Source organism: Haliotis rufescens, unplaced genomic scaffold (assembly GCF_023055435.1).
Source record: "Haliotis rufescens isolate VD_foot unplaced genomic scaffold, xgHalRufe1.0.p SCAF_2, whole genome shotgun sequence".
Lineage (NCBI taxonomy): Eukaryota > Metazoa > Mollusca > Gastropoda > Lepetellida > Haliotidae > Haliotis > Haliotis rufescens.
The window spans coordinates 38,974,802-38,989,987 of record NW_025963890.1 but is presented as its reverse complement, the minus strand read 5'-3'; the positions used below and the strand labels follow the sequence as shown (position 1 = coordinate 38,989,987).

Genomic DNA, 15,186 nt, shown 5'->3' with positions numbered 1-15,186 from the left:
GGTGACGACCCTGGGACGTGACACAGGTCAACAATATTACCAATAACGTCAGATGACGACCCTGGGGAAGTGTCAAAGTTCAACAATATTACCATTTATTTCACAAGATCTTTTCCCGTAAGCGTAAGTGTGAGGATATGTTTGAACATCGTCAACAGGTACTAGAGTTGATCAACTGAAGCAGTGAAGCACTATGTCACATGATGAAACATACTTCACCACACTTCAATTTTCCTGGTAATTTTATAATAATTTTGCATGTTTTTCACACTTAATTGAACGAAATGCACCAAATTTTGACATTTTGTTTTCCGGCCTGGATCTTTAGTGGAAAGGGCTCCGGAAGGCTTCCGGGAAACGGAACCCTCCCCCTTTTTCTGTTGGTCTATTCTTTCTCCTTCAAAACTCCACCCCACCCTCCCTAGAAAATAAAATGGTCGCTGACCATATGTCTCAGAACCAGATCACTTTATGCTTTCAAGCTAAAGCGCCGTGATGTAACTGAAAAACAGTTCAGATCGACGTTAAACACAAGTCACTCACTCACTCATTCTAGCTAACACTAGTCATCCCATGGTGAAAGTGCAACCAACGAAACCAAACGTGTCAACATAAACACTTCCCTAATGTAACGGCATACTGTACTTTTCTTCATTAGCTTCTCGGACCAATGATTTTAGAAACATGCTAGTTCATTTAACATGCAATGGGTCTGGTCATGACACGCACATAACGGCCGTTAAACTGGTTCCACTGTTGGTACGCGACGCAAGCTTAGCGCTGTTAGAGTAAGTGTAGGTAGACGGGCCCAGTCTTAACGACAGTCTCGTCTACCCGAGGGGGGTCATGTTTCTAAACAGCCGTCAGAGACTGCCGTTAGATCCGTCTCCTGTGTATTGAAAGAAAAGACACACACGTCGTAATTCAAGTCAAGGATCGATTGGTAAGTAAAATCATGTATGTGATTAAGACGTTTTGCGGGGGCTATTAATACTGCTCGAATGTTAACCGTTATCTCTGGCGAGAACCGGAGAAACTTTGAGACAAAGAAGGATCGGTTTATTCCCGCCATGCCCACACATAAATGTTTATTCATTGCCAATATTGTCACAAGCATGGGGATCTTGGCAAGGATTGTCAAGGATACATAAGCCGTAGTCCGGAACCGATATATCAAAACTGAGATATTTCAAACATAAATTTTAAAGGATAGACATATTCTTTCCCAATTATTATTTAGTTTAACATTTAGTGAAATCATCAATCAAAACACGCCATTTATACATAATAGCACTCAGGGAAAGAACCCCAAATACCGATTAAATGGTATATAGAATATTGTAAATGTACATTTTTCTTTTTTTATAACAAGATTAACGTTTACAAGCCAATGTAATATGACGTAGTGTCATGATAATGCTGGATGGTTGTGTGGTCATGCTAGAGTTGGCGGTGGACGGTCTGCATGGCCTTATCAAGCCATATTTCTTCTTCTGGGGTGGCAGGCATTCAGCTGCATGACAAGGATATCTGTTTTATGTTGCTTACCTTTAATCTTGTCTGTAAATGTGTCACATAGAAAGCAAAGACACTGATCTTTGGAGTGTCCAAGCGCGAACCCAAAGGTTGTTGAACCATGTTAAGTGACTCATCTTTGGTGTTGATGGTTGTTGTACAACCTGATGTTGAGCACGACAACGTGGAAACTGCCTGTGCGCCTATTCTTGATCACCTTCCCGGGGCAGGGGAGTTAGTTGACTTTTAAAATCCAGTTTCCACCCTTGCCGAACTCGGCTAGAATTTCTAGGCTCGATTTTAGGGCCACTAGTGGCTATTACGAGTTAAGTCCCTTCTATGTCATCTAACTGACCAATCAGATGACACGTCTCATATCTCTTGCACTTGCTTGGCGGCGCTCAGTAAAAGACAATTTAATCGATAGTAAAGATCTGTATTGTTTATAAAATGTGTTTTACCTCCCGAAGTGCATCAAATCACGCGAGCGCCTTAATTAAAAATATGAAAATCCAGTTGATGGTAATCATGCTCTGCAAATCACGCAATCGAACAAATTAAGCACGGTAGTTGGCAGTAGCCATGTTGCTTATGAACCGGGTGTCGATTTCGTGACGGGACTCGTTAGTCCATGGGGGTTATTATGTACGTTAAATTGCACATATCATTATTTCAAAGCGCGTACTGACAATGATTGAGAACAACACACACTATATATATGCAGTAAAAACTACGTTTACTACGAACACGCTTATATCGAACTGACAGATATAACGAACTCTTTTTGGTCCCGTCCATTTGCTGTATATATGCTTATACCGAACTACGGTTATATAGGGTGTGTGGGTGTAGGTGTGTGTGAGCATGACATACGAACAAGCCACATGTCCTTGTTCAAGAATCAAGAATACAATGCAAGCTCTCAAACAACAGATTCTGTTGTGGATATGCTGGATTGGGAAACACGATATTGACATATGACCTATAAGGGGCGGACCATTTGTTATTTAGGGGCTGAGATTTTCTTTATGCCACATTTCAAATTCAACCTATGGAAAGAATGTTAAAATGTTCACTAAAACATAATAACTGTACAGATGTAGGTTTTTTGTTTGTTTGTTGTTTCACGCCGCACAACGCTATGTAATTCTGATGATGAAACACTTGCTGTAGACACTTTCTAACTAACTAAGGGCAGATTCCATATTGAGTTCTGGAACAAACGTAATGATATGTTTGTTTATTTGTTTGTTTGTTGTTTAACGTCACACTCAGCAATATTCAAGCTATATGACGGCAGTCTGTAAATAATCGAATCTGGACCAAACAAACCAGTGATTGACATCATGAGCATCGACTACGCAATTGGGGTACAGATTGGGTGATTTTAAAACCGAACGTTGAAAAAAAGTAGTATAATAAAGCATTTTTATATGATGAAAGATCATACGAGGTTTCACTTGACATTTATAGATAGAGCTGGGGATTAAGGGTCCTGCCCGGTGCGATAAGAGGGGATACCCTGAATGTTTGCTGTATACATTAAACAGAAAAAGGAGACAGAATTTCTTTGAACTTTGGGAACATGCTGAAACAATTAGGTATTTTGGTTAAATGAAGTTTTAAAGAAACCTATTGAAGTGGTTTGCACTAGAACCATGCCCCCGAACGTCGCGGAGGTTTGGTCCTTAAAAGAGCTTTAAACGTAGTGACAGTATTGAAAGTATACAGTAAGGCGCATTTCTCCAATCAAAAAGATAAATGTTTGCCTCAGATTAGTCAGAATTAGGACATAATCACTAACATCATCACTCCATAGAAACAGGTGACGCCAGACCCATTAGGCTCCCTTTATATAAGCCAAACGCAGCCATTAGGAAAGAATATTCCAGACAGGTGCAAGAAATGTTGGAAGCTAATATCATTCAGCCCAGTTCTTCTGAATGGCACTCTCCTGTTGTCATGGTAAAATGAGATAGCTCTTACCGCTTTGCTGTAGACTATGGACGCCTCAATGCAGTTACCAAGCCTACATTTCCCCCCCCTACTACGTCATTGATGTCATATATAGGCGACAGTTATGCACACATTTTTAGAGTCCTTCATTGTGCTAGTGTCTTTTGGCAAATACCACCCCTTCAAGATACAAAACACAAGTCGGTCTTCATTACACCCGATCGTGTTTTTCAATCGAATCGCCTCCCTTTCGGCATTTTCGAAAACCATTTCAGGCACTAAAAGAAATTAATTGGCTTTGCATAAAAACATATGGAGATGTAATTATGATATTTTATAAAACGTTTCAAGAACATTTGAATCTCCTCAAGGCAGTATTCCAAAAGATCAAAGAAGCAGGACTCACTCTAAAACCAAGCAAATGTAAATTCGCGACAAAAGGTGACTATGCTTGTCGTAAAAGGTGACTAACGGGATCGGGTGGTCAGGCTCGCTGACTTGGTTGATGCATGTCATCGATCCCAATTACGTGGATCGATGCTCATGATGTCAATCACTTGATTGTCTGGTCCAGATACGATTATTTACAGGACGCCGTCATATAGCTGGAATATTGCTGAGTGCGGCGTTAAACAACAAACAAACAAACAAACAAACAAAACAAGTCACCTACTTAGGGCAAATTTTCAGTAAAGGTGGCATACATGTCGATCCTTCAAAAGTAGATTCAGTCAAACAGATCCCACTCCCTAAAAATGTCCATGACATGCGTTATTTTTTAGGCAAATTTGTAGCAAACCTTCCTGGCGTCGCCTCCCCTCTATACAACCTTCTGATAAAGGACAAGTCTTTCGAATGGTCCAACAATTGCAAACAGGAAATCGAAAAGCTAAAGTAATTCCTTACAACAGCCACCATCCTGGGATATACCGACCAAAACAAACCCTTCACCCTCACAACTAATGCATCTCAATATGCAGAAGGGTACATTTTAGACCAACTTGATTCTCTTGGCAAAACTTAATATTGAAAATTCAGGTCTTTTGACGAAAGCATCAGTCTCGTCCTGGACATCTTTTGCTCATCAGTTTAGGTTATCGCAATAAACTACTTTTATATATATCATGTTGTATTTTTTTCCAAGTAGGGGTAATGGTCACGCATTTCACAACATATTTAACAACTGTTTCAGTCATATCGCAGTGGGATAAACAGAGTCTGTTACCTTGTTCAAGGATACAACACAGTGACTTGCATGATATGGCCTCTCGAAATAGAAGATTTGAAATGATTATTAATAAATAAGAGTTATATATATTGTCTCTAATGGTGACATCTCGATGTCAAAGATTATGGTTTTGTTCACAAAATACTCTGTATTCATGAGGATGGCCTTATTGCGGTCGAGACTTTTTATTGAGATTGTGTTATGTTTTTTTCAAGCAGTTTTTTATTTTCACAAAATTATGAGTTGTGTTTTTGTTGTTTTTTTAAATCAAATGGTCCGCCCTTAAACAAGCGTATAGTGATATTGCTGTAATATTGCTGAATGCGGCGTAAGGCATCATTCACTCATTCAGCATGAGTACAAAGCCATTACGAAAGTTACGGTAGTAGAATTACAATCTGCTCGTGTTTCGTGAAATGTACCATGTTGTATGAACAGGACCTTATTTGGAGGCGGCAACACAATATTGTTTCATTGCAGGCCATGTCTTTCTTCATACAGAGTTGTCTCCCCTTCCGCTTGTTGTCAGGAGGCACCTGTTCAATGTCAAGGTCACTGATGCTGTTAATTGTCATTCTGTCAAGGTCAACGTCATTCCTCCCGGACAGATACGGAAGTAATTTTTTGTTAATCTTAATATATAGAGTGCGGATTATCAAACTACATATGAGGGAAAACATAAGCGATCGAGTCAGTTTAGCTTAACGCTGTTTTAAACAGTATTTCATTTATATCAGGGAATGTCAGCTTCATGTGAGAGGGAAGCCCGAAGTAATGCAGAACTTTTGGCATTTTGCTGAAACCAACAAGTACGAGTATGGTGCTGACCAACCAAAATACGATCAGGCGGAGACGGTGATTCAAACCCACCATTAGAGGTTTCAGGCCCATCAAAGGGACACAACTACACACAACGATTTCGGCCAACCGTGGCCCCAGACAACGATAAGTAATAACGATAATAGCTATCATAAAATGGTTAAATAGTGCTACGCTACACACGAGGAGGGGACACGGGTGGAACGGCTGTCTAAGGCGCTACATGATCTGTGCAGAGTTGCATCTTTTGGACACGTAAGGAACCTATGAGTGTGGGTTCGAATCCCGGTTCACCCCGTTTATGTTTCAAGGTTTGTCAGCACCGTACCCTTTCAAGTGGGTTCTGCTTAAGTGGTTAACATACAATTGTCTAAGACCTGCCTTACGTCGGGCTTTCCTCCCACATGAAGCTGCTACGCTGTGATATAACTGGAATACTGTTCAAAGCCGAGTTTAACCCAACCTACTCACATACTTACACACTATTCGCCTCCGTTGTCTAGTGGTAGAGCATCCGCCCGGAGAGCGGAAGGTGGGTGGTCTTACCCCGGCCACGTAATACCAAAATATCTTAAAAGATGGTACTTGTTGTTACCCTGTCTGGCGCTCGGCATAAAAGGGCTAAAACAAGGACTGGTCGGCTCGGAGTCAGTATACTGTGTCTGAGTGGGGTATTCATGTTAAACTGCGGCATGATATCTCAGTGTGCTGGCACTATTAATCGGCATCAGTCCAGACTAGTACAAGCAGCCACACACACACATGCATGCACGTCGCTATATAAGTGCAATAATCTTGGACGCGACGTTAAACCCAATTTCACCTCACCTCAACTCGCTTACACACTATTCGCCTCCGTTGTCTAGTGGTAGAGCATCCGCCAGGAGAGCAGAAGGTGGGTGGTCTTACCCCGGCCGCGTCATACCAAAATATCTTAAAAGATGGTACTTGTTGTTACCCTGCCTGGCGCTCGGCATTAAGAGGCTAAAAAAAGGACTGGTCGTCTCGGAGTTAGTCCACTATGTCTGAGTGGGGTATTTGTTAAGCTGCTGCATGGTATGTCACTGGGCTAGCACTTTAAAATCGGCATTACTCCGGACTAGTACAAGCAGCCACACGCACGCAAGCACGCACGCACGCACGCATGCACGTCGGTGGTAATCAACTCGTTGCTAATTACACTTACGTCTCTTTGCCAGAGCTTAAAGTAAACCTCAATCCAGCTTTCATCGGAGAGACGATGTTGTTTACATGCGTCATCACAGACGACAGTTTGCCTGTCAACTCCTCCGCTATCTGGATACGACGTCCAAACTCCAACACATCTCTCGGCAGCGTTGTGAACCAGAAGTTGACGTCGACGACGATCGAGGTGAAGGTGACGTCTATCTCTGACGCCGGCGTGTACTACTGTACCCTGACCACCCCGGGGGGAGATTTTGGCCTGGGTTATGTGCGGATCGATGTGGACTGTGAGTAATGACCAACCAATACACAAAATGAATTGACTTTTCCTCGTTTTTCAAATTGATTTACCTAACAGATTCAGTTGATCAACTCATTTTGTCAGTTTATCGATGTTGCAATCCCTTTCTTCTGCGTATAATTCGGTTAATAGTACAGTAAACTACGGATATAACGAACTCAAAGGGACCACAAATTTTAGTTCGTTATAACCGTAGTTCGTAAAAAGCATATATACAGCATAACTACAGCAAATAGTCGGGACAAAAAAGTAAGATCGCTATATCCGTCAGTTCGTTATAAGCGTGTTCGTTATAAACGTAGTTTATAATAAATACAAGTACAATTAAAAAGTTACGTTTGATGCCCATAATCTTTTATTTATCGTCTAGCGGCTTATTCTTATAAAATGTAATGATTTCTTTTTCATTTGGTTCCTTGTGACGATTGCCAGGAAAATAGGACTAGTGAGTGAGTGAGTGAGTGAGTGAGTATGGTTTTACGCCGCTTTTAGCAATATTTTAGCAATATCACGGCGGGGGACACCAGAAATGGGCTTCACACGTCGGGAATCGAAACCGGGTCTTCGGCGTAACGAGCGAACGCTTTAAAAACTAGGCTACCCGACCGCCCCGAAAATAGGACTAATGACAAAATAATATTCTTTAGCTCTGGGACTACCAAAAGATCTCGGAACTATTCGAATTTTGTTTGCTTGTTGTTTTACATAACGGCAGCCTGTTAACAATTGGACTTGGACCATACAAACTAATGATTGATATCATGAACAACGTCCCTCGGCGTCGAATCGTTTAGCTCCCTCGTGCGTCAAGAACTGGTTTGCTGGAGACCATTTCTACTCCGGAATTTCCTTGGTGCAAGTCGAACTCTGATGATACTGTTTTCATTTCTTATTCAATGTGGGGGCACGGTTGGCCCAGTCGCCTAAGGCGCCGCAATTCCCTGTGCAGAGTTGCGTCCCTTGGGCAAGCCAGAAAGCTATGATTGTGGGTTCGAATCCCGGTTCGCCCCAATTATGTGTCTAGGTTTGTCAGCACCATACCCGTGCTCGTGGGTTTCACCGAAGTGGTAAACGTCTGAGACCTGCATCACTTCGGGCTTTCCTCCCACATTAAGCTGACACGCCGCGATATAACTGGAATACTGTTAAAAGCGACGTTAAACCCAACTCACTCAATCACTCTTATTCAATGTAACATAGAAGCGTCTATGATAAGCCTCGTGTTGTTTGTCGGTTGTGTACAGATCCCCTGGCGGCTGTGACGAGCTTGAACTGCACCACACGGTCCCAACAAGTCCAGTGTTCGTACTCCCTACCCAGGGACTACCGGCACCCAGAACACATCACTGGTCGGGTGTCCTACAGCAATACGTGAGTTACATGTGAATGAGTATTGTTTTACGTCTATTTTAGCAACATTCCAGCAATGCCACGGTCGGGGACACCAGAGATGGAGCTTCCCGCATAGTATCCCTGTATCCAGTAAACGATTTGTTTAGGGGGAAAACATTTTTTGGACATATTATTCATTTTACCAGACAGACCCGGATGTACCTATATTTGCTTTTACTGTTGTTTCAGGTCCATTAGGGGTTCTCTCAAAAACAGCATTATTCTTAAGAAATTCTTAAAAAGCAACAAATAATGTCCATGATTATTCGAAATTTCTACTTAAGCACCGTCCTTGTACGATTCCTATCGACATCATAAGAGTGTTTTAAGATGCTTGTTTTGTTTTTTTTGTTTAACGCCGCAGTCAGCAATATTCCAGCTATTTGACGGCGGTCTGTAAATAATCGAGTCTGGACCAGACAATCCAGTGATTGACATCATGAACACCGATCCACGCAATTGGGATACGATGACATGCATCAACCAAGTCAGCGAGCCTGACCACCCGATCCCGTTAGTCGCCTCTTACGACAAGCATAATGATTTGAGCCATTTGTGGAACAGAATGATGCTGATGCACGTTAAAGTATACTTAATGCTAAAAAATTATGATTTAAAATATATGCAAATTTGATGTTTATGAATTCCAGACCAGAAGAGTCTATTGACACTGGAACCAACAGACGTTTCTCACTGCCGCCAGGATATGACCTATTTTTGCTGTACTATTTCCAAATACAGCTCCTGTACAGTGGACGAAATGTGACCTCGATGTCTGAATACTTCCCGGTCAACCCAATGGATGTAGGTGAGAAAACATCGTCAAAATGGCATGTGTTTGTGTACACTTTGTTCCACAGTCAACCGTGAATACATACAGCCGCGACCGCCTCCGTGGTCTAGTGGTAGAGCGTCCGCCCGGAGAGCGGAAGGTCCGGGGTTCGATCCCCGGCCGCGTCATACCAAAAGACGTTACAAGATGGTACTTGTTGTTACCCTGTCTGGCGCTCGGCATTAAGGGGCTAAAACAAGGACTGGTCGGCTCGGAGTCAGTATATTGTGTCTGAGTGGGGTATTCATGTTAATCTGCGGCATGGTTTATCAGTGAGCTAGCACTATAAATCGGCATCAGTCCGGACTAGTACAAGCAGCCACACACACATGCATGCACGTCGGTATATAAGTGCAATAATCTTGGCCGCGACGTTAAACCCAATTTCACCTCACCTCACCTCACCTCACCTCACATACAGCCGCTGTCTTGTATATTAGCTATTTTTAACCAACGAATCAAAGGCCTGGATTCAGGTAGAGAGAAGGCAATGAGTGTTCAGACCAAGGAGCAGGCAGCTTACATCAACACAACGGGGGGCACAGGTGGCCCAGTCGTCTAAGGCACCGCGATTCGCTGTGCAGAGTTGCATCCCTTGGGCACGCAAGAAACCTATGATTGTGGGTTCGAATCCCGGTTCGCCCCGATTATGTTTCTAGGTTTGTCAGCACCATACCCGTGCTCGTGGGTTTCACCGAAGTGGTAAACGTCTTAGACCTGCATCACTTCGGGCTTTCCTCCCACATTAAGCTGACACGCCGGGTTATAACTGGAATACTGTTAAAAGCGACGTTAAACCCAACTCACTCACTCACTCACTCACATCCACACAACCGAAATGTTTCTCTTTTGACAAAAGGAGTACCACGTGTCTTGTGTCACGAGATAATTCCCAAATTGAAACGCAAAGGTAAACCCAGAAATCGATAAGAAATCGGTGGAATGAATTTTTAAATGAATTATATTGAAACTTACAGCTTTAGGTTCACATTCAAACAAAGCTAAATAATGAGTCAAATACGTGGCAGCAGTAATACGTTACTGTAACAGACCTTACATGTACTTCTGCGTTCTTGAACCCGGAAATGTGGTGGACGCTCGCAGGAATTTAGTGTTTTCAAAAAGGTTCGCAGTAGATAATGCACACCTCGTGTCACTCTTATATGGGTATAACCAGCCTTCTAGAAAAAGGACCATCCCGAAACTTCTCGAACGATCAAGCCTTCCATGTTCGTAAACAACAACCAAGGATAACTCTAAAAACAATATTAGCGATTGTACTAGCACTTCACTCATTTGCTGCCACTGACGATCACGACAAATAAATGTACAACAGTCTTTCTGACGCATAAAACATGTTTGTTTGTTTGTTTGATGTTTAACGCCGCACTCAACAATATTCAGCTATATGACGGCAGTCTGTAAATAATCAAGTCTGGACTAGACAATCCAGTGATTGACATCATGAGCATCAATCCACGCATTTGGGATACGATGACATGCATCAACCAAGTCGCGATATCAATAGTCGCCTCTTACGACAAGCATAATCGCCTTTTACGGCAAGCATGGGTTGCTGAAGACCTATTCTACCCCGGATCTTCACGGGCACATACAACAGGTGGCTTTCTGTTCTGCATTTACATCAATGGTAGGGGGCGGTCGGGTAGCCCAGTGGTTAAAGTGTTCGCTCGTCACGCCGAAGACCGGGGTTCGATTCCCGACATGGATACAATGTGTGAAGCCCATGTCTGTTGTCCCCCGCCGTGATATTGCCGGAATTTGCTAAAAGCGGCGTAAAACCATACTCACTCAATCACTTATCAATGGTAGGTAATGGTAGGGTAACAGAGTAGGGTTCTTTTGGCCACACATGAGTTATAAACGGGATCATTTCATTAGCTGACTAAATATAGACACTCGTCACTTCTTCAAGGTACAGTGACCGTATGTATGTTGTTCCTACCCAGCGGTAACTGTTGTTTGCTTGTACTACTTGCATTAGCTCTCCCATTGATTACCATGGTTTCTCTGTTATAGTTATCCCCAAAGCAGTCAAGGATGTTGTTGTCAAAAATACGAAGACGCGGTCTCTACAGTTGTCATGGCAACCTCCCGATGACGCGGCTACATACACTTACCGAGTCACGTGGACGGTTGTGGGGGACAAAGATAAACAGGTGAGTTAGACGAAGCTGTATTTTTATTATATATTGTATATTTATATTAATTGACTACACCCTCTCAGTGTTGTTCACGATTCTAGTGCGGTGGCCCAGTGGTTCAAACGTTGGCTTGTTACACAGACGCCCGGGATCGATTCCTGACATGGGTACACTGTGTGAAGCCCATTTCTGATGTCCCCTGCCGAACGTTTGCGTGAATATCGCTAAAAGAGGCGCAATAAACCTCACTCACTCACTGAAGATGTACATATTCATGTGAACAGGAAGATCGTTTACTTCTCGCCTTTCCTTAAAGTTGAAAATAATATAGTACGAATGATTACTTTTGTGTATTTTTAGGCCGTGCCATTGAGTGGTTATAATTAGGAAAGTACAGAACAGGGGACAGAAAATAACGTTTGGCTGTCCACATGACCAAGAAGAAATTTCGTCCCATGCAACCTCGTTGTCTATGAAAGAACTGAAACCAACTCTTAGCTAAATTTATGCTCTTTCATTACAAAACTTACCACATACGTTTTAAATAAATCTGTTATTTCTAATCTCAGACACACAACATGGAAACGAATTTTACCCAGTCGAGCTTGTCGAACCTGAGACCATCAACCAATTACACCATCAACGTTAAGTGTCGAGAACGTCATCGTCAGGAAGGTTACTGGAGCTATGGATACTTCATAACTGTCAAGACGTTGGAGGCCGGTAGGTGGCAGTGTTGTAGACTCGAGGTGACACAGTTGCTGCCAAGACGTTGGATGCCGGTAGGTGGCAGTGTTGTAGACTCGAGGTGACACAGTTGCTGTCAAGACGTTGGATGCCGGTAGTTGGCAGTGATGCAGACTCGAGGTGACACAGTTGCTGTCAAGACGTTGGATGCCGGTAGGTGGCAGTGATGTAGACTCGAGGTGACACAGTTGCTGTCAAGACGTTGGATGCCGGTAGGTGACAGTGATGTAGACTCGAGGTGACACAGTTGCTGTCAAGACGTTGGATGCCGGTAGGTGGCAGTGATGTAGACTCGAGGTGACACAGTTGCTGTCAAGACGTTGGATGCCGGTAGGTGGCAGTGATGTAGCCTCGAGGTGACACAGTTGCCCCCAAGACGTTGGATGCCGGTAGGTGGCAGTGATGTAGACTCGAGGTGACACAGTTGCTGTCAAGACGTTGGATGCCGGTAGGTTGGTAGGCTGTTTCAAGGCTCGCATACTTCCATGGCTCAAGTGCCCAAGCCATGATGCCCAAGTTTATCCTGACAGATGTCAAGATGATGATATGCTTGTCGTAAGAGGCTTCTAACAGGATCGGGTGGTCAGGCTCGCTGACTTGGTAGATGCATGTCATCATATCCAAACTAGGTGGATCGATGCTCATGATGTCAATCACTAGATTGTTTCGTCAGACTCGCTTATTTTTCAGACCGCCGTTAGCAGGAATATCGTCCAGTGCGGCGTTAAACGACTAACAAACAAACAAAATTCAGATGATGATTTGTTATATGCTTTTTCAATGATGTCAACTTTATCGTTCAATTACACCAAAAGTTGGTAGAGTCTGTATTATTATCTGCACTTTCAGTTCCAGGGCGCGCACCACGGGTGTCACCTGCCGTGGCTAGAACTGACGGAGGGAGTGTTGTCGTGTACTGGCAGGTAGATAGATACCAGGGTCTCGTTCAGCAAAGTGATCACAGCGCTATCGGCTAACGCAAACCAATTTTAAAGAATGGGAGTCGAGGAAAGAAGAAAATCCAAATGGATCATAAACATCAGAATTTACAAAATTCCCCCCAAAACATTTAATCGTGTCACCATTGGGCGAGTTTGATAGGAATAATGTATATGGGGTCACTGAATATGAATATGACATTAATATGTCTACAGCCTCTGTCGCCTAAGGAGGAGAATGGGGAGATGCAAGGCTACCGCGTGCAGTGTGGAGATGAGGGGGAGAGACGTGTTGGTCCAGGGGGGTTCTCTGAGACGCTGGACAACCCCACTGAACGGCGTGGACTGTGGTGTGACGTGTACGCGGTCAACAACATCGGAATGTCGCCCTCATCATCTCTGTATATACCATCACGGAGGTCAGGTAAGAACACGTGGTCACTGTATACACCATCACGGAGGTCAGGTAAGAATACGTGGTCCCTGTATATACCATCACGGTGGTCAGGTTAGAACACGTGGTCTATGTATACACCAACTTGGACGTCAGGTTAGAACATGTCGTATCTGTATACACCATCACGGAGGTCAGGTTAGAACACGTGATCTATGTATACACCAACTTGGACGACAGGTTTGAACATGTCGTATCTGTAGTATAGACACAGAACACGTCGCTGTAATAAACAATGGTTAACCCTATTATTTGGTGCGCATTAAAGTCTTCATTTGATCAGACGAATTATTTGCGAGCCGTATTTTATTTGTGTTTTACAGTCGTTAAGAAACCATATAAATACTAATTTATGATTTAGTGTTGATGCATCCATGTGGGAAATAAATTCAGTGAACAGATCTTTGTACAATAAATCGGTGAATAGATCAAATAACTTTGTCCTTTTGACTTCTGTGATTTTAAAACTCATACACGTTACTGTCCATTGAATGCATTGGGCAAGCTGTATTACCAATTGCACGCAGTGGGCAAGCTGTATTACCAATTGCACGCAGTGGGCAAGCTGTATTATCAATTGCACGCAGTGGGCAAGCTGTATTATCAATTGCACGCAGTGGGCAAGCTGTATTATCAATTGCACGCAGTGGGCAAGCTGTATTATCAATTGCACGCAGTGGGCAAGCTGTATTACCAATTGCACGCAGTGGGCAAGCTGTATTATCAATTGCACGCAGTGGGCAAGCTGTATTATCAATTGCACGCAGTGGGCAAGCTGTATTATCAATTGCACGCAGTGGGCGAGCTGTATTATCAATTGCACGCAGTGGGCAAGCTGTATTATCAATTGCACGCAGTGGGCAAGCTGTATTATCAATTGCACGCAGTGGGCAAGCTGTATTATCAATTGCACGCAGTGGGCAAGCTGTATTATCAATTGCACGCAGTGGGCAAGCTGTATTATCAATTGCACGCATTGGGCAAACGGCCTGCCCAGTGCAGGAACGGGCAGTTGCACAGATACTATCAGATAGGCCAGGTTAGGGAACTCTCGAAAGTGTTCAGACAAGTTCTCTAATGCTCAGACAAGTTCCCCGTTGCTCTGACAAGTTCTCTATTGCTCTCACAAATACTATTGTGCAACAACAAATACTCTAGTGCTGAAAGAGGTTTTCTCGTGTTCTTATGGTATAACACAACAGACCCGTGAATACCCGGTCTTCAGCAACCAATGCTTGCCGTAAAAGGCGACTATGCTTGTCGTAAGATGCGACTAGCAGGATCGGGTGGTCAGGCTTGCTGACTTGTTTGATGCCAATTGCGTGGGTCGATGCTCATGGTATCAATCACTGGATTGTCTGGTCCAGACGCGATTATTTATACAGACCGCCGTCATATAGCTGGAATATTGTTGAGTGCCGCGTTAAACAAAAAAACCAACTAACAACTAACTATAATACAACATACACTATGTTGTATCTACAAACGAAGCGTGTGTGCGGTGTGGATGCATCTAGGTAAATACAGGAACAGTGCAGGGTCTATGATGTATCATGTAGGGTTGTTTTATTGCAGAGCTGACCCCCCGGGACTTCTGGGTGGTGGGTGGGGAGGAGGTCACCAACATCACCTTCTTCTGGGACTCTGTGGGTCG

General features: G+C 43.4%; 1 protein-coding gene across 1 annotated transcript; it reads left to right on the top strand.

The window, feature by feature from the left end:
* The first annotated feature begins 5,182 nt into the window (after positions 1 to 5,182).
* On the top strand, positions 5,183 to 14,690 carry LOC124114795 (neogenin-like). Its single transcript, XM_048399302.1, has 9 exons — positions 5,183 to 5,315; positions 6,718 to 6,990; positions 8,249 to 8,375; positions 9,047 to 9,204; positions 11,269 to 11,408; positions 11,963 to 12,116; positions 12,990 to 13,063; positions 13,295 to 13,497; positions 14,618 to 14,690. Exons 1-9 carry the CDS (start codon positions 5,183 to 5,185, stop codon positions 14,688 to 14,690), a joined length of 1,335 nt encoding a protein of 444 aa, XP_048255259.1.
* The last annotated feature ends 496 nt before the right edge of the window (positions 14,691 to 15,186 follow it).